Source organism: Hippocampus zosterae, chromosome 13 (assembly GCF_025434085.1).
Source record: "Hippocampus zosterae strain Florida chromosome 13, ASM2543408v3, whole genome shotgun sequence".
NCBI lineage: Eukaryota > Metazoa > Chordata > Actinopteri > Syngnathiformes > Syngnathidae > Hippocampus > Hippocampus zosterae.
In genome coordinates, this window is record NC_067463.1 from 16389624 (window position 1) to 16411090 (window position 21467).

Here is a 21467-nt window from a genome sequence, read left to right on the forward strand (position 1 = left end):
TTCAGCTTCAAAAAGGTTGGTGAGCCCTGCTCTAAATAGTATTAAAATCTAGACGGCAGCTAGTGATTACTAGCGCTCTTGGTGTTTGTGGTGTGGGGGCGACAATAGCGGGACAGCAGGTTCAACCGTCATCCCACCGGTGAATGGAGATGCGTGAACAATAGCGGCTCACAGTTCGATGCCTTATTGGTTTATTTCGTCTTAACTCAGACACATTATTTAACGATAGCTACTTTTTTTCATTCAATTATTACTGTCTTTGTGCGCCATGGCGATTGCCCACGTAGCAACAGAATACGTTTTTTCGGACTTTTTGTTGAAGGACCCCACGGATGCAAAATACAAAGGAATGCGCCTGGAGCTGGCCGCGGACAAAATAGTGACGTTCCTGGCTGTGGGACTACCTTTGTTTCTTATCTCGCTCGCGTTTGCTCAAGAGGTTTCCGTGGGTAAGCTCCTCTGAAAACGCGTGTCTGTCTTTGGAGTACAACTTTGTCTTGGAAATTGGATAAATAACGGTGTTAACCTGTATCACAGGGGTCACCAACCTTTTTGAAACCAAGAGCTACTTCTTGGGCACTGATTAATGTGAAGGGCTACCAGTTTGATACACACTTAAATAATTTGCCAGAAATAGCCAATTTGCTCAATTTACCTTTAACTCTATGTTATTATTAATAATTAATAATATTTATCTTTGTGAAAACACTGATCATGTTAATGATTTCTCACAACAAATATATAGAAACAGATAAATATCAATATGCAACACTTTTTTATATATTTCAAACATTTGAAAATGATCACTTCTACAACAGTATTATGAAATCACAATATCCCATTTTAACTAGCTAGCCACTAACATTTTTTAACAAATCATGAATTACTTTGCACCATGTTTGTACAAATAATAACTCATGTAAAATACAAAAATCAACTCTCAAATTTTTAAATAAATCATGTCACACTTTGAACTGGACACCAAATCTGTTATCTGTTTCTATGTCAATTAGTGGGAAGCCTGGCATTGCATGCTGTTAACCAGTGTGTTGTACTCTGGTGTGTAACTTGACACTGCAACTCTGAGTGAGTCTTGCAGATGTGCATCAGTGAGGCGTGTTCTGTGTTTGTTTTTGATGAAGTTCATGTCAGAAAAGGCTGATTCACAAAGATAAGTTGAACCAAACAGGCTTGCAACCTTCATAGCTGCTGCGCATACACCACTGTACTTTTCTGTGTCAAGAAGGCACCAAAAGTTTGGTGCAGCCTGATGGGCTTTGAGGTGGAGGTCATTTTGCAGTGTTACAATTTCAATCTCCACCTGTTCAGCATCCAGGCTGAATGTTGCAATTAACTGCTCAGCAATACATGATATGTCCACGTTCATGAAAGGGTTAGAAATGAACGACACACATGGCTCAAGCTGATCCAGGTCACAAAACCTGTTCTCAAACTCTTGACCAACTCTGTTTATGACCTGAGAGTACTTTTCTGCAACTTTGTCAAAAGCCTCAGATGCAGAAGCATTGTCTTTCAGCACCATCTGCACAGAGGGAAAGTGCAGCACTTTTTTTCTCTGTAAATGCACAGAGAAAAGGCTCATCTTAGCTTTAAATGCATTTAAAGCACTTATCACATCGGCAACAGTCTTACCTTTGCCTTGCAGCTCACAGTTCAAACTGTTCAGTTTCCCAGTAATGTCCGTTAAAAATGCAAGGTCATCATCATTACTTCTTTGACAACATCCCCGTCTGTAAATGCCTTCTTTTTCTTAATCAAGAATTGCGTAGCTCTAAACGAGGCTTCGGTTGCTTTTTGGGAGTTTTTAACCGGTCTAGTGAAAAAAGACTGCCGTTTGCACAAAGCAGCCTTTAACTCACGGGCTTTCTCTGCTCGCAGTGCGCTGCCCGGTGGGTAGTTAGCGTGGTAACTTGTGTGACACGTAGTGAAATGTCTCTCCACATTGTGCCGCTTTGCTACCGCCACAGTTGCCCCGCAAATGAGACACACGCAGGATCCTTTCACAGTGGTAAAAAAAACTCTCCCTCCCATTCGTCGTGAAAATGATATGTTTTCTTTCTTTTTTCTGCCATTTTTTGGGGTAACTCTTCTCCTCAGTTTCGTTGCGTCTGCTAGCTTGTTTGTATGAGCGCAACAAACGCTATGAACTATACCAGGTCAGAGTTCATTTATATTAAACACAAAAAACATTTTAAATTTTAAGTGTTTTTATATATATGTTGTCATTTGTAAGTTACATGCAAGTCTGATTTAAACAACAATAGCAAAAAAAAATAATAATAATAAAAAATAGAGGCAGCTCACTGGTAAGTGCTGCTATTTGATCTATTTTTAGAACAGGCCTGCGGGCGACTCATCTAGTCCTTACGGGCGACCTGGTGCCCGCGGGCACCGCGTTGGTGACGTCTGCTGTATCACATATCCTGCTATCTGTAAGGGTTGCTATGCAAGCTCTTGGTTTTCCTGTGCTCTAGACACGTCGCTGCAAAACAGAATGAGCTGCAAACAGATGTCAAAATGGGGGGGCACCCTCCCATCTGGTACTCATGTTTCTCAAAAGTCGAATATGTATGACGCATGACAATTAAGTACTGTATCGCATTACCATATTGGCAACATGTTTACATTTGTTTTACACTTTAACCCCTCCCAAGAAGAAAAAATAGTATAAGAGGGGCCGCACCCCGCTGCTTGGGGAGTCGCTCCTTCACAGATATGGAAATGGGGTTTCTTTCAAATTAAATTAAACAAAAAAATATATCATCGAAACATATTGCATTGCGTATAGCAATACAAAATACAACATTTGCGTGTCTTTATATAGGCTTGAATGAAATTCTAGTGTGACGTAATGCTCCACCCTTTTCCTTAAATCACGCCCAGACAGTTGCGGGACGCGTTTCAGCTGCAGCTTGTCCCAGTCCCAGTCTAGAAGTCGAGTATGGAGAAGTATATCACGTCGATCGTAAAAATAAGCCATGCTTTTCCACACCTCCGTGAACTGTTCAGCCGCACTTTTTTTGTAATGCCCACAAACGTGCATTGCCAAATTGAGCAGATTAAAACGTAATCTAAGCAGCATCGCCTTGCTGCTTCATTCCACATTTTCTCATGAATTCGTCATTATGGGTCTGGCTGGCCTGTATAATTAATTACTTGTCAATCCTATTTCTTCATTTTACCAAGACATTTTGATAAATGTATGGTTATTGTATTCCCGCTTTGTGGGGCAAGACCTATTTTTGTTGTCACGCTTCATCAAAGCTGGCCGATAATGAATTTGGTATAGGAAAAATTGAGAACCCTGACCTCAGTCTCACCATACTTGGTCAGTTTTTCTCACTGAATGGACACAATTTCCCACAGAGACATGCCATCGTCTTTTATAATGTCTTCTTATATATATGTTTATATATATATGTTTATATATGTTATATATGTTTCAAGACGATGCATAGCACGGAGTCAGCCCTGTTACGCGTTTCTAATGACATCCTCCTGGCAAATGACTCTGGAGACCACGTGTGTCTGGTTTTATTGGACTTAACTGCAGCATTTGATACAGTGGATCACAGTATTCTGCTGACTCGTTTGCAGCACTTGGTGGGCATTGGCGGGAGTGTTCTTGATTGGTTTAGGTCCTATCTAGCTGACAGGACCTTTTGTGTCAGCCTTGGCTGCTCTGAATCACGCACTGCTCCCCTGTCATGTGGTGTTCCACAGGGCTCAATTCTGGGGCCTCTGCTGTTCTCGCTGTATCTGCTCCCATTGGGTTCCATCTTAAGGAAACATGGTATTCCTTTCCACTGCTATGCAGATGACTGCCAGATCTATGTCCCACTGAGCAAGAAAGACACCTTCTCATTAAGGCCACTCCTATCCTGTCTGGAAGAAATCAAAACCTGGATGGCACAAAATTTCTTGAAGTTCAACGAAAAGAAGACAGAGGTGATATTGTTTGGCCCCAGTGGACCTTGTACATTCCATCCTGTAGACTTGGGCCCCCTATCTCCTTATCTGAAATCAACGGTCTCAAACTTGGGACTTAAACTGGACAGTGATTTCAAACTCGATCGGCAAATTGGTGCCGTTGTTAAATCCAGCTTCTTTCACCTTAGACAGCTGGCCAAAATAAAACCTTTCCTCTCACATGAACACTTTGAGACAGTAATTCATGCCTTTGTCACATCCCGGCTCGATTACTGCAACGCCCTGTACTTTGGAGTCAGCCAGTCCTCCATGAAGCGCCTTCAGCTGGTACAGAATGCCGCTGCTCGCCTCTTGACTGGTACTCGTAAGAGGGAGCATATAACTCCTACTTTGGCATCCCTTCACTGGCTCCCCATTCATTTTAGAATTATTTTTAAGATCCTCCTCTTTGTTTTCAAATCTCTGAATAATCTCGCGCCACCTTACCTCTCTGAGCTCATACGCCCCTACACCCCTGCCCGGCGCCTCAGGTCTGTGGACCAGTCTTTGCTAGACGTACCAAGAACTAAACTGAGGCTCAGAGGGGATCGAGCCTTTTCTGTTGCTGGTCCATCTCTCTGGAATGACCTCCCACTGAACATTCGGCAAGCCTCCTCGCTGCCCATCTTTAAATCCCTCCTCAAAACTCACTTGTATTCTTTGGCGTTTGACTCAGCATGACTTAGATTTGCTATTGTTTTTACTGCTTGGTGCTTTCTACCGCCTTATTACTTATTACTTATTACTGATTCGTCTTACTGTTTATTGTATATGTTAAATCGCTCCATGTACAGCACTTTGTATGCAGCGATGGCTGTTTGAAAGTGCTCTATAAATACTGTTGACTTGACTTGACTTGACTTCTTAGAAGATTGGAAGATCCAAAGTGGAGACCAACTCCATAATTTTAATAGTAAGGTGAGGCAATAAGTGTTTTATATTTTATTTGTGTGTGTGCCCAGACGTCATGGCAATGTGGCTAGGAACAGCAATTACCATAGCTTGTGTCTTTCAGTGACCAAGTCAGCATAGTTTTGTATGTACCAGGGTTGATGTTCTCACATTTTTCCTTGTAGGAGTGCAGTTTTATTTTGTGTTGCATGAACCAAGGTCAGAGCAGATACTGTAGCTACATTGATTGATATCATCCATCTGTCTTGTATATTGCTTTCCTGTTCAGGGCCACAGAAAAGCTGGAATCCATACCAGCTGATTTGAGCCAGGGTCTGCCCTGGACTCACACGGCTGACACTACATAGTGACACTCTCACATTCACACCAACTGACTATTGAAAGCATTGAAATGAATAACATGCATGATTTTTTTCATACTCTTATAGGAAGATAGTACCTTTCATTAGTCTGCGATGGCTCATTTGCAACCAAAATATCAGGCTGCTGGTATACAGTAGTTGCTTTCTGGGTCATCTTCCAAAAAAAATATTTTGTTCTCCTTCCATACTAGAGTTGGTGTTTGAATTGCAAAACTGAATAAAATACATGAACCTCTAATGCGAACAAGTACATTAGCTTTGTCACTAGTTTTGCCTATGGAAGGATAGCAGCGCTTGATAGTATGAAAGAGAAAACAATATAACAACATGTCTAATGATCGGAAAGGTTTTAGTAGTATGGAACTGCACTGCATTATACTGCGAGCTGTTTCTCTTATTTTGATTACCTTATACGGGGGAAAACATTGTCGCTTTCAGTATGCAACAATCCAGTTCAACACCATTGCACAGCACAATAATAAATATATTTATAAATCAACCACCTAGTATCAGCTGGATGTGTAAAGGGAATGTTTTAATGTATGTATTCAACTTTCTTATTCTGTGCTTTTACAGGTACACAAATCAGCTGCTTTGCTCCCACGAACTTCTCTTGGAGACAAGCAGCGTATGTGGATTCCTTTTGCTGGGCAGCCGTACAACAACAAGATGACGGTTCACCATTATGGCTTCACAAGGTACAGTACCTGCCTTCTACACAACATTCACAACAGGAAGGGGACTCATCATTGCTGCACCCGTTAATGCCACAGCTATTAGAGGATGTCAATCTTTTGTGATGGTACAAAAATGCTCATGATTACCTCTGCTTGAGGACATGCAAAATCCAGAATTGTTCCATCATGACTCTGAAAAGTTAAGTATATATGCTCTCTCTCTCTTTATTTGTGTAGTTCTTTCCATATATCCTGCTCTCGGTGGCCATACTTGTATACATCCCTGCGCTTTTCTGGCGCTTCACTGCAGCCCCACATCTGTCCTCGGATCTCAACTTCATAATGGAGGAGCTTGACCGCTTTTATAATCGTGCCATCAAACTGGCAAAGAATTTGGCATCCTTGGATGCTAAGGATAAGGATGTTTCACAGGACACACAGAGGTAAACAACCCAATATTTCCATCTTCACACTGAATTTGAAACATGTTATGTTATACAGTATTCTGTGTATTTCCATATGGTTGCTGATGGTTGAATGTTGTGTTTTTTATGCGGACGGGGGCATGTGCAATTTGATTGTGTTTTTCTGCAATGCAAATAAAACGAAACTTGAACTTGAAATATTAGACAAGAAAATATTTGCATGCAAGGTATGCCATGCCCTGACCAATGGCAATCAGCATGTTTTTTCTCTTTGGTACTATTTTAAATCCATCCTTTTTGTGTTGTACTAGCCTCATCCTACCTTTGCGCTAATGTAGTTCATCTCTCAGGTCTGACTTGAGTTTGCGAACTCCCTTTCTTTTGTTACTTGGACGGCGCTCAGATAGCTGTTAGTTGGCTGACAGCTATGCAAATACTTCAAAGCGGGCTGCTCAAATGTACGGCGTACAGCGCTTTCACTCATGTGCAATCCCCACGTAGACACGTCAGAGTTAAGGAGATGGGATGTGGTATCCAAATATTGGAAGGAATTTGATGTCTTTTTCTATACAGTACTTGTTCTGTGAAGCACTTTATCTTACATTTTTAAGTGTGAAAGGTGCTACCGGTATGTACATATATAAATATTGATTGATTGGTTGGTTGATGAATCACTAGTGGTATAGTCGTAGACCTGGTCCGACTTGGGTACAGGAAGCATGAATCTCATGGGCCCTGCGATTGTGACCAGTCCAACATGTACTCCACCTTTCACTTGAAGACAGACAGAATATACGCTCCAGTTGACCTGTAAATGATAAGCTGTATCAGCAGTATAGAAAATAGATGACTGGTTGACAGATTTTGGTATTAGAATATACTGTATTGCAAGCATTCACCACTGAGAACCATAATTAAAACACTCAGAGATAAGTACTTTATCAAAAAAAAAAATCACTTTGCATCTTGATATGCGCTAGAACCCACATGTATTTAATTCACTTGTTTACACTGGGAGTGTATGGTTTAAAACAATTTTTTGTGTGTTCCTTGTAGCAATGCTCTGGAGCTGGCTGAGGGGTGTTTTAAATACCCTTTAGTTGAGCAGTACCTAAAGACCAAGCGGTTCTCTCACCGCCTCGTCATCATGTACTTGGCATGCCGGGGCTTGACTCTACTCATCCTGCTGCTCGCCTGCCTCTACCTGGGATACTACATCCGCCTGGCCTCTCTTACAGATGAATTTCCTTGTGACCTGCGCACAGGGGTGCTGACCAATGACAGCAGGGTACCCTCAGCAGTCCAGTGTAAGCTCGTGGCAGTGGGAGTCTTCCGGCTACTCAGCTACATCAACCTCGGGGTATATTTGCTACTCGCCCCAATGGTGGTGTACGCCGCTGTTGGACCTGCACGTCAGAGTTCCAACTTCCTCCGACCTTATGAGATGCTGCCAGGCTTTGGAACTTTGGGGGTCATCACTCCCTTCTACAATGACCTCAGCATATATCTGCTCTTTCTACAGGAAAACCTAAGTGAACTGAAATCCTTCAAGTGCCTGCAGGTGAGTCAGTTTGGAACAATAATAACAATTTAAAGTTGAACTCATTTCACCCGCCAAATTAATAGGTGCTGGAGTTATTGCAAGAAGCTGCTGAGGAGGGCTTTGATACCATGTGCGTACTGCGAACTCTGGGCCAGGTGAAGACAGATGTGTTGGATTGTAAGAAGGCATGTCCTCGAAACAAAGATAAAGAAGTGACATCATAATCTCGTTGAGGTACGCAAGAATATAGTAACAAGTAAGAGTACAGTATGAGTCCACATCCTCAAGGTGCAATATATTAACGTATCACTTTGTACTCCAAGGTAGAGCTCTGTCTACCTCATTAACCAAGTCCTGCTGTGAACAACAACTGACCTGATCTCCACTGGTGGTTTGAAATGTGATGGATTTAAAATACAGTAACTCATACAATGTATTTTTATCTCCTAGAATTACTTGAAATGACTCTTCTGCATTCTCATGACATTCTTTTCCATTATTTACACCCAATTCATAATGAGAAAAAGGCACCAATTACATTTGCAACAGGATTATTACATCATATGCCTCCGCCTGCAGGGTTTTTACATGACGGCCTAACATTTCAGAGATCTGGGGCTTAAAGATTGGTTGTGGCCTCCCTGTCACAAAAGAGCTTTGAAGTACTTATCATCATCTGAACATGCTGCACGTACATAAATTTGGTTGGTTTTCACAAGTTTCTCTTTTTTCTTTTCAGTCATTGCACTTAAATGTTGTTTACTGTAATAACACAACTGTTGTATAACACAAAATCGGCCTTAAAGTGTCCTTTATGTGTTCAGTCTTTTTCGTTTGTTCTAATCTAGACAATGTTGAAGTCAAGGTTTATAGATATTTTTTCTAAATACATTGTCTTTGGTATTTAATGACACATTGCTTTTCTCAAGCATATTGTAAAATGGCTTTTTAGCATTTGTGAATGTGAGCAATACTTCTGTAACTAACTTTCCTGTAACTTATATGTTGTGTATTTCCACTGTACTTTGTAGCTAAGAGCCCATGGCATTACTTGATTAATGATGTTGATTTCTTTATTTTATATTTGGACAGCACTATATTAAATCTTAGGAGACGAAAACGGAACATTTGTTACTTGCACTGTAACAACTACAGCCTTGATGGGATGTTAAAAATGAATGAATTTTTCAGACATGTAAAACTCCACTAACAGTATGTGCATGTGAAAAAAATATCCTGGTACAGTATTGGAATTATGGAAATTACATGCGTTAAACTTATACTGGACGCTCAATAAAACTGTTATTCACTGTAATGGCATTTTCATTACCAAATCCAGTACAGTATACAAGGAAATATATGATGTCTCCTACACATTTATTTCACTCCACAACCCTTGAAAGATGACTCCAAACTGTTCGTTATTGCTAGATACACCGATCACTGTTTTTTTAGAACCATGCAAATAATAGCGATGTTGATCTAATAAAATATCCCATTGATATCCCCTTTATCCAACACTAGATAGAGCTTGGACAAGGAGAGCGAATAGGCGCTACCTGCAGCGTGGTCGTCACGTTGAATCGGTAGTCCAGCTGTGGTGCCTCGCCTCAATTTCATCACAAATCACTGAATTTTTAAGCGATTTTCATGCGTTTTATTTTGTTTAAATCGTCAGACAAGTGGATGGAATACAAAACAATAGGTGTGCTTTGAAAATGTTTCTTCATTCAAAAAGGTTTACCTTAATGAAATAGTAGTCCAACAGACACTAGTTAGATGCGAGACCCGCATGTATCCACGATTATAAAATGTGCATAAAATATGCATAAAATATGCATATATATATATATATATATATATATATATATATATATATATATATATATATATATATATATATATATATATATATATATATATATATATTAATGTGTTTGATTGTAGATGTATAGTATTATCTAGATTATTTATATACTATTCAATACTGTACAAATACATTGGGAATTTCTCCACTGTGAGACGAATAAAGGTTTTCTTATTCTTATTATTTTTTGCTTCCCGACAGAAACACACTGGCATGGACAATGCGCCAAAACAAGCGAGACAATTAAGCCGTACAACTCAGCACCGCAATACTACGGCGTCTTTCAACCTCAGAAGTCCTTCACTAAAGTGACGTTATGAGAGCCCGGTTCAAGATGGCGGCAAGGTCTGCATGTCCTCAACCAGCCAAAGGGCCTCTACTTATGTCTTTGGAAGCCTCCCTCCCCCCATTGGAGCCGTTACGTCAGAACGACTCCTCCACTACAGCTATAAAAATGATTGGTTAGTCTCTTGTTTTGCTCTTCGCCTCGACCAATCGCGTCTCCGATTTCAAGCTTAGTTTGTAATTTATTGGTCGCTGAATGAAACGGCAGTGTCGTTTTGAGCTGGCGGCGAGTGAGCTAAAGTAAGTTTGTTCGAGCTACACACATTACAAGAAAAAGTGCATGAGAACTCCTAACCAGGACTATAAATATAAATTTTAATACATTTTAACATTTCCCTTGCATGCAGGTAACTCTATTTAAAACATCAGTTTCCTTAGCTTTGGATAGCCTGACAGTTTAGCTTGATTAATGTATTGGCTAAGCATGTTTACTTGTAATTTGAACAATCATTATTTCTTCAAAACACTTGTCAACATTTCCCTTTTTTACATTTACTTTATGTGTTAAACGTGACCCATTGTGGCAAATGTTATGTGGATATCTCTACTTCTATTAGCTTGTTAGCATCAGCAAACAGCAGTGACGGTGTTGTGAGATAAAAACATTGTTAAGCGTGTTGTGGGATGCAGGTTTTAGCACGGACCCATACACCCGAGCACCCTGAGGCATGGGCGATCCAGCAACACGCAACTTTGCCACCCAGCAAGAGGAGTTGCGCTTCTGGAAGGAGCAAGCGAATAGACACCAGCAGAGGTAATATAGTTCATCGCTAATCCCGTACAAACACCGGCTTTCATAGATTATTATGGAATGGTTTTCTGATACTCACTCACTCAAACCCTCTTGTCTTCATCTTGAATGTAACAGTCATAAGTGATGCTTGGAGGTTGATCTTGTTTTGGAAACGCGATGTCTTTAGGGCAGATGAAGTTCAGGAAGAGCTGCAGGAGTTTCAGCAGATGAGTCGAGACTATGAAGCAGAGCTGGAAACTGAGCTAAAGCACTGTGAAGCTCGGAACAAGGAGCTGCTACAAGACAACAGCAGACTCCGCCTGGAACTGGAAAACATTAAGGTTTGATTGATACGTGAAACTGGATTCGATGATAACAGTTGTCGAAATGCTGCATTGATGATCAAACTAATAGCAGACCGTATCTGAATGCAGTCAGTGGTGACCTGAGAGTGACCCAATTTACAATTATCTGTACTAACAAGCTGTCATATGGTGACGTGAAATGTCTTACATGCATTTGTTAGTTTTTGGTTTTGTTTTGGCCAGGATTCTCTCCATAGTCTTTATCTTCTACGCAAAAGCCGTGCTGATTTCAAATCCAAAGCGATGCAACACGATGCATCATCATAGTTTTTTTTACAAACTTGAACCTTTCAGATCTGCATTTCCTTGCATTTGTTCATTTAAGCGCACTATGAATTCACAAGCCCACAGATGACGAATCTTAGCATCGTTCCTGATTTAAAGACTGACTAATTTGCTCAATTGATTCACAAATCAGATTTTCCATCCATTTATTGGAGAACAAGATATATGTCAAATTGAAAGTACAGCAAATGGATAAACATTGATTATGATTCAATTACTGTTTTGTTCCATAAAATCCGTCAGAAAATTGGCAAAAATGTTGCCAAGACTGGTTACACTTGTATAGTAGTTTGATAGGCATTTTTTTCTTATCATTGCAACAGATATGTTGAGTGTAAAAAAAAAACCCAAAACAACAACTTATAAAATCACAACCTATTTTTGCCAGATGATAGATCACAGAACATCTCAAAAATATTTTTTTGCAGGAGAAATTTGAGAGTCAGTACACTGAAAATTTCAAGCATATCTCCAACCTGGAGGAAACTCTGGCAGAGACAACAGCAGTTAAAGATCACCTGCAGAAATATATCAGAGAACTAGAACAGTCCAATGATGACCTTGAGCGAACCAAAAGGTCAGTACTTAAAACTCAATGCTATAGGTTTACATACATACACAGGGCCACGGTAATCATCTCAGTTGCTCTCCAGGGCTACCATCATGTCTCTGGAGGACTTTGAGCAGAAGATGAACCATGTCATCGAGAGGAACGCTTTTCTCGAGAGTGAGCTGGATGAGAAGGAGAACCTGCTCGAGTCTGTTCAGAGGCTCAAAGATGAAGCCAGAGGTAAACACATGAACTGTCTTAGTGGGCTTCAATTTCAGCCTTATGAGACGAGATCTGTTGTCGTGTCCTGGCTGATGAAGTAGTTGCAGTGAATATTGAGTATACGGCGAGCTACATTTCAACAGATTTGTTGGAAAAGCTTGCTTTTTTTTTTTTTATTCAGAGGAGGCTGGAAAAGATGAATGGTATTTCACTGACTGATATTAATTGCGTAAATTTGAATATTCATCAATTGAGTTTTGAGCTTAGTCACAAAATTAATTAAACTTGTTTAAGGTACCACAGAAAGGCAACCAAATTCCTTAAAGGTCACTGAGAAGTGGACAAAAGGCTTACTTCTCAAAGTGGATGGTCTCATTTGTTGCACATCTGCAATGCAAACAGGTTTTTTGGTCACATTCACACTCGCTCACACACTTTGCCGTCGGTGTTGGCATGACAAAGAAAACGCAAAACAAGTATTTCTTCTTTCAGATGCTCACTGAGCTGAAGTCTCCTCCTCTCCAAAGTTGTCAAAGGTTTTGACAAATTCCGAATTGTACCAATGTCAAAGGCATTTGACTTGACACTCTCGAGTTTGCACATTTAAGGCTGTCCAACTTTCCTTTTGGTTGTGCTGTTTGACGCAGATCTTCGGCAGGAACTGGCTGTGCGTCAGAAGGAAAGGCGGCCATCCAGCAGCATGGGCAAAGACCCCGATCGAGCAGACCTTCCGTGCCCCTCCGCTAGCAACCCCACCACCCCAGTTACCCCGTCTAAGCCATCCAGCTCGTTTGCCACACCCCCTGCATCCAGCATCTGGCGAGGTGAATAGGGATATTTATGTTTTACCAAAGAATTAATGATATGCTCCGTGTTTTTTTTTTTTATTCCACCGATTGTTTTTCATGTGTCAGGTGATGCTTTAACAGGTACTCCTCTCACAACGTCTGCAAGAATATCTGCACTGAACATCGTTGGGGAGCTGCTGAGAAAAGTTGGGGTAGGAGATGCATTTGTCTCATTACTGCTGTACTGCGCCATGTTCGTATCATTCTGAAGTTTGTGATTCTTGCATTTGTGGTGTGTCAGAATCTGGAGTCCAAGCTGGCCTCATGTCGAGACTTTGCATACGACACATCGAGCACCCGACTGGTGCTGCCACCCGCGCATGCTAGTCCATGTGGTCGAGATGGGGGGGCTGACATCCAAGCCAACAGCATGAGCCCTCCGCCACAGTATGACAGGTGAGAGGGATTCAGAACCATTGAACCTTGCTTTTATGCAGTTTAGACTACGGCTGAACGACTTTAAAACGAATCCAGTTGTGATTTTCTTTTTCTCTTCAATGTTACAATTGTCATTTAACGATGAGGAAATGAATGATGCAATGACAGCGACGAATCGAAGATGAGGATGTCTTACAAGTATTTGTGCTTGTCTTGTACTTAGTTTAGTGAAGCGGTTAGAGTTTGGACCAGCGCCTCCGCGGGGTGTCTCTCAAGGTGCGCAGTCTCCACAAGGAGGAGTCAAGATGCTGCTGTGAGGAAACCGCACCTCCTTCCTTCACCTCGCACCAACTCCCTCCCCGTCACAACTGAACTATGAACATTGAGCTCGTTGAACCTGAAGCCCGGTTTCTTTGCTCCTCGCTCCAGATGATATGTGGAATTCTGCTGCCTAAGACACATTCGTATCATATCACACCACATCATGGGACGCAAAGCACCGTTTCATAAGCGTTAACATCCACGCTCACTCATGTCCATGTGACGAGGAGCTTCAAAACAACGCTGTATTGACTTGCGCCCTGAATGTGAGGGATCACTACCATTTAACAAACGTCACAAACACGTAAGGGACCCGAATATCAGGACCATTAAATGACCTAACAACAATACCAAGTTGCTGTTTAAGTACAAACCAAAGCTGTGATAAGGGAAATGTATATTTTTCTCAATATTTTTAGTTTTGCTTTTAATCTTTGAAATATAAACTTTAGGACTAATCAACAGTGGCATCATTTAATTTGCATCTGTGTGATGCCGCGGAGCTTGATTTTGGGGGTAATTTAGAAAAATGATGCTGCCGGGGTTCGGTTTTAAGCCAATGCTGCCTTCCTCCACGTTTTCTTAATTGGAATTTTGATTAGCACACTCACTCTACTGAATGTAATATAATGGCTCTCCTAATAACTCTGGACTCATCCTGTGGGGAGGGAGAAGAAAAAGCAATAATAAATCAGGTTATTGAGATGCACTGTTTGTAGGCTAAGTTGTGTGTAGTGGAAAACACTTTACCTACTTTTTGGGGAGAGATTGTGAAACGGAATTGGAATGAATAAAGCTTTAATGTAGCGGTTTCCCCCACTTTTAAGCAGTTTCTGGTTATACTGGAGTCTTCGGTATGACCGCTTAGTAATGATCTGTGCTGTGACCACTGAAAGTACTCAATGTACTGTTGCGTTCGGTTCCCTGGTGCCTTGTATCCATCTGATGCACTGCACCAAACCATGAACGCTTTTAGTTTGGATTGTTTATCCTGTGAAACTGCTTCAATTTGACTTGTAAAGTTACTGACCTCCACTTAAACATTAAAAGAACAAAATGGTTGGGTTTTTTTGGGGGTATAGAGTTTTATTTTTTGTGTGCAGGTGGTTCAACAATTAGTAGAAAGAAATTGTGCAATGTAAACACAGTCGGTTACATAACTGTATGGGACAGGCGCAGGCATGTCCAACTCCGGTCTTCGAGGGCCGCTTTGCTGCATGTTCTATATGTCTCCTTACGCCGAAAAAACGGATTCAAACAATCACCTCATCAGCGAGCTCTGAAAAACCCTGATCCTGATCATTTGAATTAAATGTCCTTTAGAAAGCAGATTGAGTTGCTGACAATGGTTCAAAAAATGCAGCAAATTTGACAAGGATATGATCCTAAACCATTCATAACCTTTTACATGTTAAAGAATGAAGTAATTATCATACAGAAATGTGATAGGCTAGTTTGGGTACAAAAAGCAAACTGGGTGTAGACCCCCAATCTACATTTTCAATCTAATAGGTCAACAGCAGTCACAGGCAAGAAGACAACCGTAGCTTTATAGTTCTACATTTCCACAAGGTGACAGACTATCCAAAGGTGATCAACAGTGTTGGCTCTGCTGGCAGGTTAGCACAGTAATTAGCGGCACATGTTGCGTACAGAATGTTGCATTATTAGTCATTCAGTGCAACACAAAATGGTGTAAATAAAACCGGTAAACCACACAGCCGTGATGCCACCAAATAACCCCCTTGGTTGATATTTTGTTAAATCTATGCGATTTGTGTCAGGAAAAAGTGCTCTGAAATGAGAGGACAGATCAGTTTACTACTGAAAATGGCAGAAAAATATACGCTACCCGGCCCCTTGAAAAGAAACACATTGGATTGCACTGAGCATTGAGATTAAAGCAGTGCATCGGATAATTACAGGAGAAATATTTGATGTTTAACCCTAACTGATGCAATTAACAGCTTCTCGATTCTAGATACAAGAGATTGTGGATTAAGATATTCAGATTTCATGTCCAAATATGAGATCAGCTGACCACATGAATTTGCTGAATGGCTATATGTTTTAACATTGATGGATTGTTTTTTCTTTTCTTTTCTTCCATGGGAACATTCCAAAACGACGGGTCACAAGGCCGGTACCATTTGGCACAAATACTAAAACCTTTTCACACATGATTTATACCTTCACCCATTGAGGACCTTTGACAGCTCTCCCATAGTCAATGCAGGAGCTTGTCTGAAAATACATTTCTGCGTGGCAGAAAATGTTGTGACATTGCATGAACTTACTTAAATGTGAACAAGTGAATGTGAATTCAAGGCTAATGGCAGCCAAACAAAACAATGTGTAACTTTTCTTTGGCCGGGTACTGTGTATTTTGAAGTCAGGGTGAACTAGGGTGATTGGGGGGAGGGTGTAAAAAGTTAACCTCCATTTTCAAGAGGCAGTATTGTCGGGAGATTCAAATATCCGCTTCGTTGACGTCTCATCTCTCAGTCTGCTGACTTTCCGTTGAAGTCACTTTGGGAGTCCGCCTCCTCCTCAGACGCATCCTCAACTGCCCTGCGGCCTCCACCTATACGCCGAGGTGTGCTGCCAAAGGAGGGCTCGTTCCCACGCCTGAAAAGTCAGCGGGGACATGAAAGAAGTTTGCTGAGCTGTTTTCCTTCGGGTGTGTCACATGGTGAAGGAAAAAAAAAGGCGGTACGCAGGTAACGTGCATATTTGACCGTTTATGGCATTTCAGAAAAGCTGAAGAAGGGATGTTTTCAATTTGAAAGCTGTTGACAAATTCTCTCGGGCTCAATAAGCTGGAAGGAAAAGTGTGCATTGGAAATGAATAGAAGTTGGGGATTTCTTCGAGATAATGAGGAGAGAGTAACTTTTAGATGTAGCGGTACCTGCTGTGTTACTTCTTCAGTTAGAGGTAGCCTCTGGAATACAAAAATAAACACGTTTGTATTGCCTGGAGAGGTGATTTGAGGTACTACTGTGTATGTTACCAGAAAATGTTTTCATCCACTCAAGGAGCTGTATGAAAAACAATTGTAAAACTTCTTTGCAGGAGGCAAAATAAGGTGACCGCGTTCGAAATAGTTCTCGGCAGGATGCGGTGCAGTTCTATCATTTCACCACTGCAAACTACAAACAAAAGAAATACATTGCTGTCTATCGACGTTGAACAATATTACCGCTACACTTGTGTCTTCGCAGATTGTGCAGTTGTATCTAATGAAGAGTATAGCAGGCAGGATGACGGAATTGTTTTTTTTCTCGTGTTATGTGTCATCAGGCGCCGACAGGTATGGCAGCCTCGGTCACACGCTCCCTAGTATTATCCCTGTTTTTGTTATTTTCGTTTGTTTTTGGCGACCCTGAGCGGCTTACTTACACGAGGGAAAAGTTGCTGCGCATTGGGGAGTCTACGCTCGGTCTTTTTTCACCAGCACACGAAAATCCACAAGGTTTTTCGGAGCTAATCGCGAGCGGAGCGGCTGCGCTGTACGGAGCATGGAGACGCCGCCGGAGGAGGGGGAAGCGAGCCGGCGTGCTCGTCAAGCTCAGGCAGCGCGGATTTCGAACCCCGCTCCCATCGATCCATCTTGCTAATCTACGATCTCTGCCAAACAAGATGGACGAATTTATTCTCCTCACAAAGACCAACAAAACATTTGCACGTTCTGCTGCGCTCTGCTTCACTGAAACCTGGCTCAGTGACCGCCATCCAGATCCCGCGCTACATCTACCCGGCTTCCGCCTTCTCCGAGCCGACCGCGACACGGAGCTATCGGGGAAATCGAAGGGTGGTGGGATTTGCTTCTATATCAACGAAGAATGGTGCACTGATGTCACGAAGCTCGACGCACACTGCAGCCCGGACCTGGAGTCGCTGTCTTTAAACTGCAAGCCATTCTACTCGCCACGTGAGTTCACCTCCTTTTTACTAGTCGGTGTTTACATTGCGCCACAAGCTAACGCTAACACGGCGATACAAACGCTAGCCGAACAAGTAAACAAACTCGAACTAAAATACCCAGAGTCACCCCTGATCATTTTGGGCGATTTTAATAGAGCACATCTTAACCGTGAACTTCCCAGATATAAGCAGCACATAGACTGTTTCACCAGAGAAGGCAACATTCTAGATCACTGCTATACAACAATCAAAAATGCATACCGATCGGTCGCCCGCGCAGCATTGGGTCTTTCTGACCACAATTTAATCCACTTAATACCTACATACAGACAGAAACTCAAATGTGTTAAACCGGTTGTTAAGACTGTGAAAAAATGGACAGATGAAGCAAAGCTAGCTCTACAAGAATGCTTAGACTGCACTGATTGGGGCGTCTTTGAAACTTCAACGGGCACACTGGATGAATACACAGACACTGTAACATCATACATCAGTTTCTGTGAGGACATGTGTGTACCAACGAAGTCCTTCCGCTCGTTTAACAATAACAAGCCATGGTTTACTCCCAAACTCAGGCAACTCAGGAAAGGGAAAGAGGCCGCATTTAGAAGTGGAGATCGGGCACTGTACAAACATGCCCGAAACCAATTGACAAAGGAAATTAACATCGCAAAGAGAAGCTATGCAGAGAGGCTGAAAAACCAGTTCTCTGCTAACGACTCTGCATCTGTATGGAATGGCCTGAAAGCAATCACTAACTATAGAATGCCATCCCCCCAAACAGTGAACAATAAGGGTCTTGCTAATGAACTAAACATGTTTTTCTGCCGATTTGAAAAGGACACCCCCATTTCCCACACACACCCACCTCTACCAGAAACCACTCTACCTAGCCCCCCACCCTCTTTTTCTCCACTACAGATCCACGAACAGGACGTGAGACGGCTCTTCAAGCAGCAAAAGATCAAGAAAGCTCCGGGGCCCGACAAAGTGTCCCCCTCCTGCCTGAAAGTCTGCGCTGACCAGCTGGCTCCGGTCTTCACACAAATCTTCAACAGATCCCTGGAGCTGTGTGAGGTCCCATCCTGCTTCAAACAGTCTACCATCATCCCAGTTCCCAAGAAATCGGCAACATCGGAACTGAACGACTACAGGCCTGTCGCCCTGACGTCTGTGGTCATGAAGTCCTTTGAACGCCTTGTGCTGAATCACCTAAAGAACGTCACTGGACCCCAGCTGGACCCTCTCCAGTTTGCCTACCGGGCAAACAGGTCTGTGGAAGACGCAGTCAACATAGGTCTGCACTACATCCTCGAGCACCTCGACAGCACAGGGACCTACGCAAGGATTCTGTTTGTGGATTTCAGCTCTGCGTTCAACACCATCATCCCGGAACTCCTCACCCCCAAACTACTCCACCTCGGTGTGTCCCCTACGATCTGCCAGTGGATCCTCAGCTTCCTGACGGGACGGACACAACAGGTGGGACTGGGAGCAACAACATCATCAATACGCACTACCAGCACTGGTGCCCCACAGGGATGTGTCCTCTCGCCTCTGCTCTTCTCTCTCTACACAAACGATTGCACCTCAACAGATCCAGCTGTCAAACTCATAAAGTTCGCAGACGACACCACGGTCATCGGTCTCATCAAAGACGGCGACGAGTCTGCGTACCGCCAACAAGTGGAGCAGCTGGAGCTTTGGTGCGGCCGACACAACCTCGGGCTGAACACGCTCAAAACTGTAGAGATGATCGTGGACTTCAGGAAACATTCTTCTCCTCAGTTGCCCCTCACACTATCCAACTGCCCTGTGTCAACCGTCGAGACCTTCAAGTTCCTGGGAATCACAGTCTCCCAGGACATGAAGTGGGAAGTCAACACCATCTCCATCCTGAAAAGGGCCCGGCAGCGGATGTACTTCCTGAGGCTGCTGAGGAAGCATGGCCTGCCACAGGAGGTGCTACGACAGTTATACACTGCAGTCATCGAATCAATCCTGTGTTCTTCCATCACGGTTTGGTTTGGGGCCGCCACAAAAAAGGACAAAATCCGACTTCAACGGACAGTTAGGACGGCAGAAAAAATCGTTGGCACCGCCCTACCCACTCTTGAGGACTTGCACACTGCAAGAATCAAGACAAGGGCACGGAAAATCCTCCTGGATCCCCCGCACCCTGCCCACCACCTTTTTCAGCCACTCCCCTCAGGCAGACGCTACAGATCCATGCGCACCAAATCCAGTAGACACTTAAACAGCTTCTTCCCTCTAGCCATTAACTCCTTAAACAGTCACTGACGTAGTCACTCTTCTTGCACCACAAAATGGTACTTCAAAACTAGTGGTTACTCTAAAATGGTTCAATGATTTTGTTGTTTACGATGATACTAGTGCAGCGTGTTATACCGGAGACAAATTCCTTGTGTGTTCTACATACTTGGCCAATAAAGATGATTCTGATTCTGATTCTGATTCTGATGTGTTGTCAGCTCAGCAGTGCATTTCAAAGGTGGATATTTGACTCTCCTCATGACATCGATTACGACGCAACCTTGACCCACTGCTCCGGCGGCAGTGCAAAGAGCAGCAACTAGGAATCATTTGTTCATGACACCAAACTATTCGCACCTGAGTTTGCTCTTGAGAGAGTTGACCTCGCGACTCATGGCATCGTTGGCCTCGGTGGCTTCATCCAGCTCCCGCTGCAGTTTCCTACGGGCGGCCGTGGCTCGCTGAGACTCCTCCTCCGACTCCTCCAGCTGCCGCTTCAGCTGCTTCATGCGTGTGTTGGCCTTCTCGGCCTGGTGGGGGAATTGATTGAGGAAGCATTCACGTCAAGGGCGCGTCACATCCGCTGCCGCAAGGAGTCTCGAAATTCTTGGAAAACGAGTGATCCTACCTGGTCTTTGTACTGTTCTGCCTGTTTCCTTTCATCCTCCACCTGCATCATCACATCCTTGAGCTTCTTGTCCTTCTGGCGCACACTCTTGGCAGTAGCCTGCTTTTCCCTGGAAAGAAAGACAAAAGCTTGATGTGATTCACGTCAAACTGGACAGCAGGGTCTTGCATGGAATTGACATTGGACTGCGGGAGTTGCAGGTTAAAGACCAGCTGCTGATCAAAATACGGACTCAACATGCTTACGCGAGAAAATTTGCTTTCTGTGCCGCTGCAAAAATATTACAAAAGCAGGCCAAAAAAAAATGTCGTACAGTCACGCTGTCATATTTTAAAAAATCATTTAAAATCAATAAAATAATAGTAACATGTCCTGTCCTTGGTTTTCCTTTCTGATTGCTTTCTTTCTGCCAGAAATAAATCACAGAGTACTTTTTAAAGTTTAGAGTTTGATGTGCAGTGTCCATTTTGACTAAAGTTGAAGTTATAAAATGTTATGCTATGAGTAATCACTGTGCTTCTGGAAACAGTAAGTGCAGCGTATTCTTTTGGAGCCTTGCCCAGATCTGCAAGGATACCACAATATTGTCTCGGAGCTCTCTTCGTCGTTTGGTCATCATGGCTTTGTTTTTGCCCCTTTTTAGTTCAGCAAAGGTTTAAGCAAAAGACTTGTGTCCAAATGATCTTTAATTAAAAATAATGGAATACATTTAGAAGTAGCCTCCCCAAATTACAATTTTGCTTGGCCATTTTTGCAAAAGGCCGTATAATGTCAACAAGTAATTGCGGCCACAATACTTTCTGGATGCCGTATGATG

General features: G+C 42.6%; 3 protein-coding genes across 8 annotated transcripts in view; 2 read left to right on the plus strand and 1 right to left on the minus strand.

Moving 5' to 3' along the window:
• The first annotated feature begins 67 nt into the window (after nt 1-67).
• Nucleotides 68-9224, plus strand: LOC127613771 (pannexin-1-like). Of its 3 annotated transcripts, XM_052085012.1 has the most exons (7): nt 69-449; nt 5841-5962; nt 6179-6384; nt 7423-7726; nt 7889-7927; nt 7993-8143; nt 8233-9224. In XM_052085012.1, the coding sequence occupies exons 1-6, from the start codon at nt 269-271 to the stop codon at nt 8131-8133; spliced, it is 993 nt and encodes a 330-aa protein (XP_051940972.1). In that variant the 5' UTR covers nt 69-268; the 3' UTR covers nt 8134-8143; nt 8233-9224. The 3 variants fall into 3 exon arrangements, with proteins under 3 accessions (XP_051940971.1, XP_051940972.1, XP_051940970.1); XM_052085011.1 differs by having other exon boundaries at nt 68-449; nt 7423-7927; nt 8237-9224; XM_052085010.1 differs by having other exon boundaries at nt 7423-7927.
• Nucleotides 9225-10224: 1000 nt separating this feature from the next.
• On the plus strand, nt 10225-14891 carry LOC127613784 (nuclear distribution protein nudE homolog 1-like). 3 transcript variants are annotated; one of them, XM_052085030.1, is made up of 9 exons: nt 10225-10361; nt 10752-10875; nt 11042-11195; nt 11933-12081; nt 12158-12294; nt 12924-13100; nt 13191-13276; nt 13366-13520; nt 13726-14891. In XM_052085030.1, the coding sequence occupies exons 2-9, from the start codon at nt 10790-10792 to the stop codon at nt 13817-13819; spliced, it is 1038 nt and encodes a 345-aa protein (XP_051940990.1). In that variant the 5' UTR covers nt 10225-10361; nt 10752-10789; the 3' UTR covers nt 13820-14891. The 3 variants fall into 3 exon arrangements, with proteins under 3 accessions (XP_051940990.1, XP_051940992.1, XP_051940991.1); XM_052085032.1 differs by having other exon boundaries at nt 10226-10361; nt 13206-13276; XM_052085031.1 differs by lacking the exon at nt 10225-10361 and adding an exon at nt 10452-10468.
• Nucleotides 14889-21467, minus strand: part of LOC127613679 (myosin-11-like) — a 31307-nt gene continuing 24728 nt past the window's right edge. For both annotated transcript variants that reach the window (XM_052084818.1, XM_052084817.1), the window contains 3 exons: nt 20651-20759; nt 20380-20552; nt 14889-16451 (listed from right to left, as the gene is read on the minus strand). In XM_052084818.1, coding sequence (XP_051940778.1) covers nt 16325-16451; nt 20380-20552; nt 20651-20759 — 409 coding nt within the window. In that variant the 3' untranslated portion in view covers nt 14889-16324. The remainder of the gene's footprint in view (nt 16452-20379; nt 20553-20650; nt 20760-21467) is intronic.